We start from the raw sequence: 16472 nt of genomic DNA on the forward strand, positions 1-16472 counted from the left end.
TTTTTTTTTTTTTTTGTCTCATATGAAATATCAATTATCAGTTTAAATTTCCCTATAAACTTCTAGTAGAGGTGAACTACAAATTCCACACTTCCACTTCAACTCACCAAAATCACTTGAGATGTCAAATATAAAATAGTGAAGTGAACTTCTTCACTCTTCATGGTGAAGCATAGAAGAACCCTCATCATTAATATAAAACATTGTTCAAAATTGAAAAACTAGTTAGTGGATTATATGTCTAACCCCTTCAAGATTCATAACCTAATCCAAATCAATTTTGGTTGGATCAATTCAGTCACGAAATCAATTCTTATTTATGATCTTTATCCCTAGGGACTCTGCATGAAGAGCAATTAGAGTGAATAGCTGAACCCAAGAAGTCTTAACACATCATCTGTCCATTCCTTCTATGATCCATCCTAGACCAAACTGTTTGCTGGACCACATGAAAAAAGCCTCCATCTCTTGTTGCAATTAATAGACCTTGAGGCCAGTGACAGATATACCACACTAATCTCTTCATGGTTGCTGTGGAAACAAATGCCTTTCACAACTGGAAGTTATGGTAAAACTTACTAAACCAGACAAGGAAAGTGACAACAGAGGAGACAGAGAGACATTGATGAATTGGAAAGAAACCCCACCTTACACCCAAAAATTCAGAGTATCTACTCTCATTAACTCCCCACACTTCCACCCACTCACACAAAAAATATTAAAGAGTGGGTACCTTTCTAAAATATATTTATTTAATTCATTCTTAAAGAAGCGATTGAATAAATGAGAGCAAGGAGATATAACTCTCAGCATTTGGACCATCTGGGACAGAAACAGAAACAGAAACAGAAACAGAACAGAGCAGAGCAGAAGTGTTCAATGAAATAGAGGATTTGATGAGAGGGAAGTCATGTAAAAAGAAACAAACACTTTCATTAGAATCTCAAAGATCAATCTGCCAAAGGTCCAATGTGTTTCTAGGTTTTCATTCTATGAATCTCATTGAAAGTCTTAAATACTCTGATGGACCACCAACACAAAACCTCCTGTTGGGGTGGTCCTGTCTCCTGTCGAGCCAAACAATGGAATTATTTGTTGTTTTTTATATGAAAAATACCGAAAATATACTTTTTTTCCTATAAAATAGATAAAATACATATGGTAATGGGATTGGTAGCCTAAAGAGGTTCAGCTCCTGGGTGATGGTGGGCATATGAGGGCATGCATCATCGTCATTTTAAAATATGATAATCATATTCTGACGGCCAAAGAAAGGCCGTAATTCTTGACCCGAGCTGTGCTGCATTCCCCAAGAATGCACTTCAGACTTGGACCATTCTCTTCTCTCGAAAAGAAAAGAGAGAAAAGAAAAAACCCCAATTGGATGTTTCAGATTATTATCTAATGAAGATGAGATTCTCTAGACACATGGAAGAATGAACCCTAAAGTCACCACTTAAATTTAATTGTTTGTTCCATCTAGTGGTCCATTCAATCCAGTCCAGTACAGTAGCAGGCTTAGGCTTAAGCTTAAGCTTAAGCACACCGAAATTGAAGTTTTCAACAACATTGACAAAGACCCAGATGACCATTGGAGAGAATATTGAGATGAGGGGGAAGAACAAGAACAAGAACAAGAACAAGTACAGTAGATGATATATGATAACCAAGAGATTTTAACTCTCAATTTCATTACTCTTGGAATCGAAGATCTACATTTACAGTCTTCTCATAATAAAGCTTAACCACAGCCACAAGACAAATTCAGTAAAAACTGATCACAATCACCCCAACCAACCCTTCTCTTTCCCAAAAAACTACTACCCAAAAATTCCCCCCAAAAAGAGTAAAATTATGCATACTTAGTGGCGGGTGGTAATGTTGCACCTCAGCCTACTGAGCCATCGCCTCTCTCACACACACCCCTCCCTCAACAGTTACATTGGGACTGAAAAAACTAAGGGGCCTTATGAATGGAAACAGAAACCCCACAATATATAGGTTCAAATGGAAAGAGCCCTTTTAAAATAAGCCCTTTCTCATGCTGACCCAACACTGACCTCTTACACATGGTTATATACTATTCTAACAGTCTTTAGACCACTAAAAGATAATTCTAAACCTAGAAACACCAGCTAGCATAACATATATCCCATCCCTACCACAGTTCTCTAGCGGAACTGTGCTCCACTAAAGGTCTGGCCAAAGGACCAGCTAGCAGGGGCAACATTATGAGAAACCAAACTTCTCCCATCACTGGTGGTGACCTTGAATGAAAGGCTCTGTCCGTTGAGTAAGCTGTTGCTCTGCCAATTCTGGCCCCAGTTTCTTGACATTGGTTGCCACCCAGTCCTTGATCCTTTGATGGAAACAGAATGGACATCACCAGCACCTCCAACATTGGTGATAAGGACCAGGTTGAAGTAGGAGTGGCCATTGACGGTGAACCTGATGCCTCCCCTCTTCCTGCATGGAACCCTACAACATAACCAAGAGAGAAACCCTCAGCACCTCCATTGAAGTAATAAATGAAGAATGGACAGTTAAAAAAAATAAAAGTTGCATGATTTTCTATCAAGGGGTGAAAATGGAAACCACACATCAGAAAAAGTTGAGAAAAGGTGTGGAAGAAGAAACCTGATCTACATAGGAAAAAAAAAAGGAGAAAAAGAGGCCCAGACCACCAACCATGTAAACTTATGGGGTATCCAACCTAAGAGAGGGTTGCATTTGAAGTTGGGGGGCCACTTGTTACAGAATGATACACACTAAAATTTTTGGCTTTTGGTGAAATCTACACCTGAAACACTCTTCACAATCTCATTAAAGTATTTCCACCAAAAAATTCTAATTTAAAATAGTGGTCATTGGGTTTAAAAAGTGAATTTATTTTCTTGTAAACAGTGCATGAAATTTTTGATAAACCCAAATGTCCACTACATTGCTTTGACTAGTATACCTTCTTTTGTTTTCATGATAAAAAACAGTGGCAAGATAAGAAAGAAGAAAAATAAAGGCCATCCCAACGACTAACACCCTCAAACAGAGTACACCAAATGGCTACCATGCGAGAATTTCAAGCAAATGTTGCTACACAGATGAGGAACAAAGAAAGAGGAAGGCAAAATGGGAAGAAAAAAACAAACCTTCTGTACGCTACAGGTACAATCCCAGATCTGTATTGTGCAATGCGTTGAAAGACAGGCTGAGCGAGATCAAAATGGTGCAGGGGAGGGTTACACCAACCCCCATTGTTGCTTGGGAGGGCATTGTTTGGTGGGCAGAAATTAGTGGCTGTGACAACAATGGAGCCAGGGAGGCACCATTTTCCGTCATTCACACATCTGATCTCAAAACAAGCTCCACAGCTCAAGCCATTGTTGAAGAGGGCAGTGCTCAAAGCTGCAGTGTTAGTCCCATACCCCTGGCTGTACAGGTTTCCATAGCCACAAGCCCCACCTACAAGAAAGTCAAAGAAACAAATATGTGAAATGGGCATTTCTTTAAAATGTGGCTTGGGCTAATAGCCTAACAGACAACAAAAACAAGAAAAGAAGGAAGAAGCAATTTCACATTTTCACTAAATCTTACCCATTGTCCCAGAAGCATCACCCCCTCCATAGAAGGTGGCATGAGCATTAATCCAACCTCCTCCATACCCATAAGCATATGACAGCAATGAGAAAAAACCCACCAATAGAAGCCCCAAAGAAGCCATTTTCCTGCACAAATATAAGTGCAAGGTTTTCAAAGACTAGTTCAGGAGACTAGAAGTGAAACGCAAACAACAATAAGAAAAAGAGAGAAGTGAGTAGTATTACATGAACTTGGGAAGGTTCAAGGAAAGAAGCTGAAGAGAGGAAAAGAGAAAAATCTTGGTGAGAGTGCGGGTGGGTGTGAGAAGCAAATGGGGGGAAGGGGGATTAAATAGAAGTTGGAGGGCCGCGGTGGAGGGAAGGAGGGAGATTTAACTAACGTTTGCAACCAACTGACTCTTCTGAGATGTTGGGACCATAACCCGCGAAGTGTAAAGCGGCTTTGGCCAAGTGTGAAGTGGTTTTGAAACAGTAAAACAAGAGATATTGGGGTTAAAAAGCGGTTTTGGAATGAAAACGCGTGGTTTTGGAGGGAGAATCCCCTAAATCCAAGTGGGGTAAGGTTCTGTTCAAAGTTTGTAACCCAAGAAAAAAGGTGGGGATAGACTGTAGAATGGTTTTGCTCTGCCTGCCTCGGCTGCTCTGAATTCTGATAGTAAAACTGTCAAGTGTCATGGGATGCCCACAGCCCACATGCAAATGGCAGGTATGCAAAGCAACAACCTTTTGCCGCAAATACCCTTTTAGTCTTTTGCAGCCCCTCTTTCTTTTCCCTCTTCCAAACATTCTAAGAACCAATAAAATTCCCCCATCTCACTTTCTTACGCACACAAAAACGGACCAATCAATTTATTCTAAGAATATTATTATTATGGGAAAGGCTGGCACACCGCCCACTGTGTATGGCACTCTAGCCTCGCCACCCCCTGTTTCCTACTCTATATGATGAGCTGTCGTGCCCCTGTTGGTGGTATTTATTAACTTGTCATATACCAGCGTTGTGCCTATTCGTCTTTCATATTATTTATTTGATTTAATTTTTTGATTGGTAAGTTAAAAAGGAAAATATATTTAATTGAAAGATAAAATTAAATAAATATTTTTTATTTTTTATAACCAATTTTGAATAAAATATTAAAAATATATAATATTTGAATCATTGGATGAAATGGGTAAATTATTTAATTTGATTTGAAGGTGAAATTTGACATGTGGTATTTTAAATGACTCTACCCGAAAACAAACTAGAGATATGCCCAATGAAAAAAATAATTCTTTCCAAACATTTTGCTTACTTTATTATGTCACAAAAAAATATTATTCTTGAAATGTAATTATTACTATGTAATAAAAGAGGAAAGATTATTCTATTGTAACATAGTGGTTGTGGGTTCAAGTCATACAATAATTTTTTGCAAAACGGGTGTAAGGTTGAGTATATTATGATTCTTCCTAAACCCCACAATAATGAGAGTTTCGTACACTGAATATGCTATTTTTATAGTTATTACTATTTGGAATTTTCTTATTTTTCATTTCTTAAGATAGATTTCTTTCAAATCATAATTATAGGTTTTATTTATTTTTATCAATTTCTATGTACTACAAAGGAAGAATAAAGATGTCCTAGTGTGGGGTTTTTTAATGAGGGGATACACAAGGGCATCATCAATCAAGGGGATTTTTTATTTTATAGGGGATAAGGCCATCATTATGGAATTGTGTCTAAGCGCACAGGACTTGGGACCAAGCAACGTTCTTTTTCCCATACTATTAATGAAATTTTCTTATTGACACTCTGGGAGGTATCAAAAAAATTTTAATCTTTCTTTATTATTCTATGAGTATGACACAATTTTTCTTTTTAATAAGGATAAAACTTAAATATAGTTGTTTCACATAAAAAAATGTATTAAATGTTGCATCCTTTTTCACCATTGTATTAAATATCATCTTAAATAATTTTTGATGAATTAGACAAAGGGCAATTAGAACTAAAAGTAGATGTCAAGTTGTAAACACTCCCTAAATAAATTTAAAGAAAAAAAAGGTTATGTGGAGCCTCCGCCTAGACATAGGAAGGTTGAAATGACTATCACCCTCTTTGTGAAATGAAAAATCCCACCCATGTTAGATGGCCCCGCATTTTTGTAAGGTAACACATGACTCAACACCTGGGTGCGCACCCCAAGTTACTCTCGACCAGTAATTCTCCTCCTATAAATTTAATGGAAAAAATAAAATAAATTGCTTTTCTTATTAATTTGTATAGAGATTACCTAATGTTCTTCCTTTCTCCTTGATATTTTCACCAACATCAATTTTTGAAATTTTGAAAAGAAATTTCAAATGGAGTAAGGGTGACTAGAAAAAACGCTTCTTGGCTTCTCTAGTCTTCTCTACTTTGATGGTAGAAAGAATTAGCATGAATTATAATGGAATCGTTTATTTTGACAATGTTTTTGGAGAGTGTGAAATGCATTCCTTTCAATAAATAGAAATTTAGCCCACATACATATACCACTCCTACGTAAGCTGGTTGCAGAGATAGATCCTTCAACGCCACGTGGGTGGTGATCAGATCACCACCCTCTTTACATTTGAAGAAGGAAAAAGGAAGAGTTCATCGTCATCATCAGCTCGTGAGCTCTTTTTCTTTTCTTTTATTTTATCTTTTACTAGGTCTTATGCAAGGTAACTTCCCCTCTCCTCAAGAAGTTTGTGGTTTTGAATTCGTCTTTAATGATTTCTATTCAACATTGATATTATCTGATTCATATGTGGGATCAGTATAAATTCATGAGATTTTTTTTTTCTTTACTAACGACGAGTATCCAAGCCTTATGCCTGACTAGTCCCGTGGATTCATACTAACCCATCAACCGCATGGACCAGGTCAATATTGGAGTTAAATGAAAATCATTCAACTTTCACTGAAAGTAATAAAAAGCACTAAACACCCCATGTGAGTGGTCCAAGGTGTGCTTAGTGGGAATCGAACTTAGGAAGTCCGAGTTTACGGCTCGTACTAGTTTGGCTGAACTTAGGACGTTCAAGTTTACGGCTCGTACTAGTTAGGCTAAAGGTCTTGATATCCGTCGTTAGCAAAAAAAAAGATTATAACCAACAGGAATAAGACAAGTAAATGCCCAACAAACACTTTCTTTAAACATTTTCTTTATTTTTTAATTCCAAGATCTACTTATATTCTATAAATAAATAGATCATCAAAAGTAGTTGGAGAATTGTAGAACGGAACTGAAACTTGGTGAGTGGATTGATGAATAAGCATTGATTAGCGAAATCTGCGCCCGACAATCCAGGTGATTGGTAGTTTATTAGTCAACCCATTTATTATTATTAATATTACTAAACAACAATTAAGAATATAAGTAATGTTACCATATATGGGAATTGGGAAAGAAGGTGTATTGCTTATTCTTTGACTACAGTACATAATATAGAACTCTCTCACTCCTTAATCCTTATATTATTTATTTTTATTTTAATTAAAGAACAATTATCTGTGTCTCTTTTTTAATTTGTTCCAAATCTCACTTGAATCTTTTTAAAACTACTTTAAATCAGAATGGGTAACAAAGGTGAAAGCTGGAGAGTAAAATTTGGAGGCTTTTGCTTTTACTGTAACTCTGCAAGTAATAAGAAGGGAATCAAAATGTTAAGGGCGTGTTTGTCATGTTGTGATAAAAATACATAAAATACTATTTTTACTGATCTGACTTTTTTGTATAGGTGTGTTTTTGGAACTATGCTAATTGCTGTTTAAGTCTTTTCTATTTCGAAAGCGATTTCCGTTATTCTCGCGGCTCACACGAAGCAAGAGCACATGCATCGCTTTGGCTTTTTCTTCTCCTTCATCATCTTCTTCCTGTTGTTTGGTTCTTTGTTCTCTGCTGTTCAAATCACACATTTGGCTTTCTGCGTTTTCTGACTTTTCTTTTGCTTTCCAAAACCTATTTCTTCTCTCTGGAGTCGCTGGCACACTCTACAAGAAATTGTGTTTTCGAGAATTACTTTAGAAAGGCAAAAGCTATTACAATTGGAATATTCGTTTCAGAGATGCAATAAACCCCCCACGAGGCTTCCTACTAATTAGTACTTAATTTTAATAATGAGAGATTAGAGTTTTCTTAGGCAATCTCTTCTTACAATTCTGACCGTTGAAAATTGGGGAATGCGATTTGGATTGAGTATTTGTTTGGGCATGTACGTATTCTATAACTCTTAATTTTTTAATACTTAATTGTACCAATTAGTCAATTCAAAATGAGATGAAGTTGACATATCATTTGAAAGACCATAGGATCCACTTATCCACAAAATCACAATCGTTTCTCAGGTACTCTGCATGATAGAATCAAGGCTTGCCATGGTTAATTAAAATGAGAATGGCAATAAAAAAAATTAAAAAAAAAAATCTTCAAATATCTGTTGATTTAAGTGGATGTTTTGATATATAGTTGGGTAGTAAGGTCCTTGGTTTCAAGAATCGGTGTCGTATTGTCATATTGGATCAGTATCAGCTGAAATCCATCAAGATCGATTATCCGTATAGTTTCCGGGGTAAAATAGTAAAAAAAATATTTTTTTTCTTAAAGAGCATAGGCAAAATCAATCAATACGTGTCGATCCGATCCGAATCAATATTGGTATGAGTATCAGCAATTTCGTCCCCTAAATCCATGGTAGGATCATTTCATGTGAGAAAGATAGAGCTAGACATAGCGATGCTAGTATTACCCTATCTTGGCAGCTTAGAGAAACTTTTTCCATTTTTTTAATTATAACTAGATGGAATACAATGAAAGCCATTTTATATCTAATTATATAGGTAAATATCTTAACCAATATCAGCTAAGGAATCTTTACCGAAATTAGACTCTACATCAATTGAATCACTAATGATTTTTCCTGAATGGATCTTGGAACCATATATGAGTAATGAGGAGTGGGGGTGTGGAGAGGGGAGGGATCCATGCTAAATGCCACATTAATCTTTCTCAAACCACCTCTATATTATTGCTCTTTATACCCTCCAACCATAATTTGAAGCCATTCGTTGTTATCACCACTTAAAAATATAAAATAGCTATTTTTATCAATTACGTGTTGAAACTTATATACATATTATGCTCCTCAGTTATAACATATTAATTAATTTGAGTGGTGGCCCTACAATAGGATTTTTGTTAGAGTTAGGTGTTAATAGGTAGTTAACAAATTATAGTCTATTTGGCATTCACATTTAAAGAATAAGCTATCCATTCCATTTCTACTTGTAAAATTTATCAATCAAACTTGATGAAAGATAATATATATATATAGAGAGAGAGAGAGAGAGAGAGAAACTCAATGATTAATAAGTGTTATATCTAATAAGGGATTTTTTTATTGACACCATAGTTTAGCGTGGAGAACCCTAAAGGTGTCACAGATTTGTAACTTTACTTTTTTGTTCTTTATTCTTTATTTTATTTTTATAATTTTTAATACAATATTTAATGGAGGGTAAAGAAGGGGTTTTAAAAGAAAATGAAAATTATTTAATGTAATATTTTTTGTAGTTCTTATCATAGTTGAAAAATCAGGTTTTGACAAGGAATATTCTTCCGAGTCGAGTCAAAATTTGAGATTCCTAGTCAAGAGTCACAAAGACTCGCCCTATGTTAAAATAAAAAATAAAAAAGACTCGAGACAGTCAAGAAGATTCTAGTTGACTCGGTTTTTTGGCTGAGTCTTGAAAAACCCACCGAATCTGATCATTATATCAAAAGGCAGTTAAAAGAAAAAATTTAAATAAAATCTCTTTACAATCATAAATCCCAAGACTCCTAACTTAATAACTTCTTCTACTCCTTTCCTTTTACCAAAATGAACTTGGGACCCAAGAAACTTCCCGCATTTTTCATATAACGTTCTAACCAAGAGAACGACTCTTGCCTATAACCCTCGAATTATTGATATGTGATTTTCTTGCTTCTTTTTTTTTCTGCATTTTTCATATTTTTCTGTATTTTTATGATCTATTTACATATTTATAGCATTTAAATATATATAAAACCAAAAAAACAAGACTTGTCCTTACTGGATTTAACCAGGTCGACTCGCTAGGATTTTTATCGGACGAGTCAGGTCGAAAAACCTGGTTTTTCAGCAATGGTTCTTATATGAAATGACAAATTTACTCATTCAAAAAATTTTATTTAATATTTTAACAATAGAATAAGAAAAAATTAAATGAAAATGTCAAATTCTTAACACACCAATATAATGAATGAATAATTAAACCACGCACGCATTTACTTATCCACAACAAAAATATGCAAAACATTGAAGCAATAAACTTTTTTTTTGGGGGGAGGGGGTGGGGGTGACGGGGAAATGATCATTCTACTGACCTTGGCATAATGGTCCATTGTTTAACCATGTGGAAGATGATGTGACAAATTTCAGTCATCAGATAGATATGGCCCCACCATGGATTAGACATGTATCGAAATTTGAGGTCCAACTCAATCATATAGCTCCAACTTGTAATGGTATTTTTTCATTTATTTTTAACATTAATAATTTTTTTCTATTAATTCTTGGATTAGAAAATTAATCTACATCTTCAGAATTTTGAAATTTCGAAAAGTAAAGATTCACTACCACCCCAGATTTTAAAACTCAGGATCAGACTTATATTGGTCAAAATCGATATTAATCTAAATCAACTTGGTTTGGATAGATTTATCCTTATTAAAAAATATATTTTTATTAACATTTTACCCTTATGTTTTACTGGTGAATTAGTATCAAATTAATGAAATATGATACTAATCCGATCTAACCAATACTGGTTGATCTAATCCGAGTTTTAGGACCATACTCCTAAGTACTAAGGATACTAGCTACATTTGAGTTCAGAGTTTTCTAATTTGCTTGACCATGCCAAAGATTCCATCTCATCAAATAAAATCTACAATGAGTAGGAGATCTTGAAGAAAAGAAGCCTCCCAAAACCTTGCCTAGGGTAGCTGATAGTTCATCTAGAGAGTGACCAACAACATTGGCAGACCTAGCAACAACTAGTCGAAAGGAACAAAAAAACAAAGTCAGCCCTTAACAAGAGAATATCCTAAACAATGGTGATAATCTCCAAGGGGCAAGTAAAGAGGGGAAGGAGAGGCATCGAACGAAAACATGCCAATTAGAAAAAGTTGTCACCTTTGATATCCTTACCCTTTTGGCTGAAGTAAGGGTTAGAGTTGCAAGCATCTCACCCCAATGGCAAGTATCACCAATAGGTGATCAACGAAGATCTTGATTCTAATCTAAAATGAGACAAACAATCCCCATAACTTTGGGGTGGGAGGAGAGGGTTGCATCTGTGAAGATGTCTGCATATAGAACAAGGTTTTAAAATTTCCGATCAGTCTAAACAATGTTGATATAGATCGATTCAGGATCGATTGGGATTAGATTGGATCAGACGGATTTATCCCTAATTTTTTTTTATTTTTTTTAAATGGAAGTCTTGCACCATTTTATCCTTATGGAATTTTAAAACTATGATTTTTTTTTTTTTTTTTTTTTTTTTTTTTTTTTAAGGAGGCTGGACGTGATGGGGGGAAATCTTTGGTCATTTCAGATATATTATGATCATGATTCTTTCTTTTAACTGCCATTAACCACCTTGTCCTTTGGGCATTGGAAAACTTTTCAGAGTTTTTCCCTTCTTTTTATGAGAGACATGAAAGGTTGTGCATTCTGGGCCGTTCCTTATTATTCCAGCTGCCATACCTGAAGTTCGTGACCTTTTCTGTTTCATCTCTCATTTCACTGTTTGGGTCTTTGCAAGGGCAATGGGAATAATCTCATCAGCTGGAAGTCAAAACAAATGATTTCTAATTTTGACTACAAATCTACTCTCATGAATTCCAAGTTTCAACTACTGTAGAAATTCTCCTCTCTCTCTCTCTCTCTGTGGAATTACAACAGCCGTTAGATTTCAAGGCACTAGAATCATATATTGGATTAGACAGATTACAGCAAAAGGAGACACTCTAACAGCCCATTACTTGTAATTTTGAATGCTCCTTTCACAACTGAAAATTGTAACACACAATAAATAAAGGAAACCCGTGATCAATGGAAGCCTTGTCTTGAAAAGAGAGAACCTGAATATCATTTCAATAGATCGGGTGGGTCTGAACTCTGAACACCTTCAGTGGCTAACTTAACTAACTTCCAAGGAGTTGAAGACTTCTTTATTCTCAGAAATCAATCCAATATACATATATACACTCAAAAGCACCCTAACCATTTGGTGAAATAATTGTTAAATTTGAATTCAAGCTAATATCTGACAGGCCCTTTAGAGGAATCCATTAGGGAATGATTGTTTAGTGAGACCCATTTCATTTGGGTGGTAAGAACGCTTTCTGGTTCATGGAGTGCAGAAGCCATAAAAGATGATTTGGTGAATTAACAGTTAAATTTGAATTCAAGCTATTACTTGGTAGGCTTGGCATGATTGAAGAATGGACAATGATTAAGGGTAGTTGAGGATTAGAGAATGATTGTTTAATGAGGTCCCATTTGATTTGGGTTTTAAGAACCCTTCTGATTCATGGAGTGCAGAAGCCATTGCCAACAATACTGTAAAAAAGGTTCACGTGGATTCCTCCCTCTCTTAAATTTTAATTGCCTAGTAAAAGTGAGATTCTCATCATGGGTTGCTGTCCCAAGATTTTTAATTGTTCATGTAAAGTTTCAGTGAGATTCTCCTGTTGTTCTTTCAAATTTTAAATTTCCAAAGTTCAGAATCACACACATCATGTAATTCCAAATTGATTAAAGCAGACACACATACACACCGACAACCCCAGAAGGACTAAAATCTCCAAGGATGCTATCATTATCACTTTATATGGTAAAACTGTTTTGTCACCTCCCCCCTTCCCAAAAAAAAAAAAAAAAAAAAACAGAGTTTAACTGTTTAGTTACTGCTACAGAACACAGGCTTGTCCAACAAATTAATTAATCTTAAGCCAACACGGCGACGTTATTATGAACTATAACGGGGAATTAGTGTTTACTCTGATGTCCTTTTCGTTTATTAGAATAAGGAGATGATTTTAAAAAAATGCATTGGATGCATGTGAGGAATAGCTAGGTGTAATTTGTTTTAAGTAAAGATAATAGAATTGGGAAGTTGATTGAAAATGACTCAGAGATGGGACAAAGACAGTATCTAATAGATTAAGGGAAATGGAGATTTCCTCTTAGTGTTAATGCTTTTGATTCTTACCCTATATGAACTGATGGACCTCCACCACTCTCAATTGTCTCCAGAGTGTGACTATCATTAATTCATGAAAAGAGCTAGAAAGAAGCAGTGAAGTCAACTTCAAAGGAAGGAGATTCCGAGCTCAAGAGACCCATTACAGCAGAGTAGTTCATGAGATACCTAACTGAGAAGGGGACTTCGCTTATATTAACACCCCCCCCCAATCTTTTTTGTGTTTCATATTGCATTCTTTCCATAATAAGAAGCTTTTGAGCTACTTCTTGTTGAACTTATAAGGTAGAGAATATTATTACCACTAGAGTGTTCATCATGGATTGATTAATCAAAGCCCACAATCATTTTAAGTGCATTTGCTTCAACTGCACATACAAATGCACTTTTGATCTGAACATGCTCTTGTGAGAAGCATTATTTGAAGAAGTGTAAACAATGAATGCTATACAGCTACAAAGTTCAATTTAAGTGCATGCCATGTTTGGTCAATAATCATGATATTGACATCATATGAACATTAGAAATGAGCCTAACTTCACTCAGAGTAAAAAAGCCTGTATAACTAGCTATAATAATCAAACTGCAGAAGCAATGAAAATTTCCCACATTAAGATTTTATAATAATATTAGTAAGTTACTCAAAAGGCAGTATATGCTGTTACATAAGCCAACATATGTATGACTATGCCCACCAGACCAGAACCTTCCATGCAAAACCAAGTCCCCCATGTGCACTCTTAAGGTACAATTGTCTATAAATTTTCTCTAAATGAATGGAAGGAAAAGGAGGGGGTTCTTTGTAGGACACAGATGACACTGTTATCCTTCTCTGGTTATACTATTGGGAGAACCAATGGCTATTCAAATCACACTCACCCTACTTAACTACCATTTTCTGTGTATTCCTTGTGGCTAACAAGGTGGTCCATAAGCTTTAAAGATGATAACTATCTTAGACACAAGAAAATAATTAAAAGGGGTGCACATGGGAAGGAAAGGGAAAGTGTCTTTGAACATCAAAGGTCATGGAAGTTGATTAAATCATCAAATAACTCCTTGTGGAATTCAAGCTAGTCTTTCTTTGTGTATCTCTACAGATAAGAAAGACTCCTTTTCATGGATAACTGACCAGATATGAATGCATCCAGCCCTTCAGCACCATTTGATGTTGCCCTCTGGATAATATTTTTGATCAGCTAGCCAAAGCCACCAAATGGATGTCTTGACTCTTGAGGTCTGATGTTATAAGTAACAAAGAATTAAAAGTGTTGCAGTGACCTTAAAGCGTTTGATCATAAGCTAGGCAGAATTAAATACACCACCCCACCACCACATGGTGGTCACATGGCTACAGGGGAGGCTTAAACATGAAGTACCCACCATAGTGTGTAACACGTAAGACAACACATATTTCTAGTTTCCAGCTTTAATCTTTATGACCGAGTCAATAAGGCATGCCTAGGCTTAAAAAGAAGATTCAGATTTGGGATTCAAATTGGAGGGAGAACTGAGAAAGCTAACTAGTCTTTAAGTACTATTTTGTCCAATACTTTCTCAATCATACTATCAGGATGTAGTAATTGTAACATTACTCTCTCAAACTATTTTTTGCCTCTGACATGAGTGTTACTGTACTACTCTACTGTTTGTGTATTTCATGGTGAATGCTCCAAAACTTTAAAAACCCAAATCATCTTCTTACAACAGCCACTAGTTAGCTCATCATGTGACCACATACAACAAGTTTGATGAGGTTCCCATCAAGGATCCGGGTCTTGTCCTGTTGTAGACACTGTCCTATTGTTTGGGGTTGAGCCAACAGATCACGAGAGAGAGAGAGAGAAAGAGATGGTCCCCCACCCCTTCTCTCCCCTTCCTCCCCAGGCACAACAAAGTAAAAGATATTGCCTTATTTGAATTTGAAAGGAGGAGAAGAAAGGGCATTGGGGGGGGGGGGGGGGGGGTGTTAACATCATTTGAAGTAGAAGTGCACTACAAGAGAATAAATGGTTAGTTAGAAAATGGTTTTAAGGTGTGATGTTTATATGTGGAATGATAGGAACCCTTCGCTGAGAGCTAGCTCAATAAGTGCGTTCTGGGCTAGATAAAGGGTCCAACTCTTGTGCCAAAGCACATGGCTTTGGTGTGACGGTGACTGTGTGGGAATGAAACATGTGTACACCCACGAAAGATGTATTTCTACGACATATCTCTATCTTTGGGCCCATAACTTTCTTGTCTACCCACGCCTAATCCCCATGTTTTCTTCCAACTGAATCTAAAGAGTTTATGGAGAAATCTGAAGATGTATAAAAATGAAAACTCCCAACCCCCAACCCCCAACCCCCAACCCCCAAACCCCAAAACTCACCAACTAACCAAAAAAAAAAAGGACCATGTGGAAGTAATTGTATAGACGAGAACAATGTAGGAAAAGAATGAAAATGATAAATCCTTAGTTTGGCAAGATTGTCTAGGAACATGACGAGATGAGATTTCGTTCAAATTGATTACAGAGAAAGAATTCTCTTTATAAATTTCTAGAAAAGAAAAGAGAGAGAATTCCTTAAACAAGAGATTCACATAAGATGGAATACAGAGGCTATCAAAAAACAGTGGGAGTATCATCAATTTTCAATAGGGTAGAGCATTTATGACCTTTGATAAATATACTTTTCATTCTTCAACCAAGAGGAGCAAAACTTTTTCCAAATAATAAAAACCAAATTCTTTTCTGACTTGACCAAGATACTAGAATCAATCATGGGATTGGGATTGGACAGGTTCCAAATTGGCCCATATTACAAAAATACCCTGATAGTCATTAAAAAAGCCTATTTTTATGGTATTGATCAAGAATCAGGATCAGATAGGGCCAATACGATTCAATCTGACCAATTTCTCAAACCATGGACTAAGGGTGTTAATCGGTTCAACCCTGATGTAGACAGTTCGATTTGATTCAATGCAAGATTTTTCGGTAAAACTAAAATCGAATGATTTAATAAACGGTTTTGATTTAAATAGTTTTAAATGATTTTCTTATTTTTTCTAATCTTTTATCCAAACAACTCATTTACCTTTAAATTTTTTAGTGAAATGCATATAAATTGTAACATTGATTTGAATTGTTATTGTTATTTGTAGGGGTGTTAAAAAATCCCGGTTAATTCGAACCAGCCCCAGCCTACCCTGAGCCTGAACAAGGCTTGAGCTGAGATTTCAGTCCATAGGGTGGGTGAGGGTTGAGATTTTCATGCCCAAGGCAGGGTTGGGTTGGGCCTGGGTTGAGGTCTCGACCCAACCCAATACAACCCAACCATGTTTATTAATTATATAATAAAATAAATATGCTAATAATTATTAATGGGTACTTATAGAAAAAGGTCTTTCGTTTTTCACGATCTACACATATACGAAAACTTTGGTCTTTGGCCTTTACAATGCATCAAGATCAAGCAACTAAATAACCCATAGTATTAAGTTGGATTGGATTTGGTTAAATCCAGCCCAATCAGGGTTCATCAGGGTTGGGTTGGATTGGGCCAAACCCAACAGGGTTGGAC

At 35.9% G+C, this 16472-nt stretch overlaps 1 protein-coding gene across 3 annotated transcripts in view; it reads right to left on the minus strand.

Annotated features, from left to right (window-relative positions):
- Positions 1–3980, minus strand: part of LOC122076731 (expansin-A10-like) — a 5150-nt gene extending 1170 nt beyond the window's left edge. Inside the window, exons 1-4 of one of the 3 annotated variants that reach the window (XM_042642220.1) lie at positions 3822–3980; positions 3592–3722; positions 3147–3459; positions 1659–2478 (exon numbers count right to left, since the gene is read on the minus strand). In XM_042642220.1, coding sequence (XP_042498154.1) covers positions 2172–2478; positions 3147–3459; positions 3592–3722; positions 3822–3823 — 753 coding nt within the window. In that variant the 5' untranslated portion in view covers positions 3824–3980 and the 3' untranslated portion in view covers positions 1659–2171. Of the gene's footprint in view, positions 1–1658; positions 2479–3146; positions 3460–3591 lie in introns of those variants that run through there. The other 2 variants (XM_042642217.1, XM_042642219.1) reach the window with 2 other exon arrangements.
- Between the last annotated feature and the right edge of the window lie 12492 nt (positions 3981–16472).

Source organism: Macadamia integrifolia, chromosome 4 (genome assembly GCF_013358625.1).
Source record: "Macadamia integrifolia cultivar HAES 741 chromosome 4, SCU_Mint_v3, whole genome shotgun sequence".
Classification (NCBI taxonomy): domain Eukaryota; kingdom Viridiplantae; phylum Streptophyta; class Magnoliopsida; order Proteales; family Proteaceae; genus Macadamia; species Macadamia integrifolia.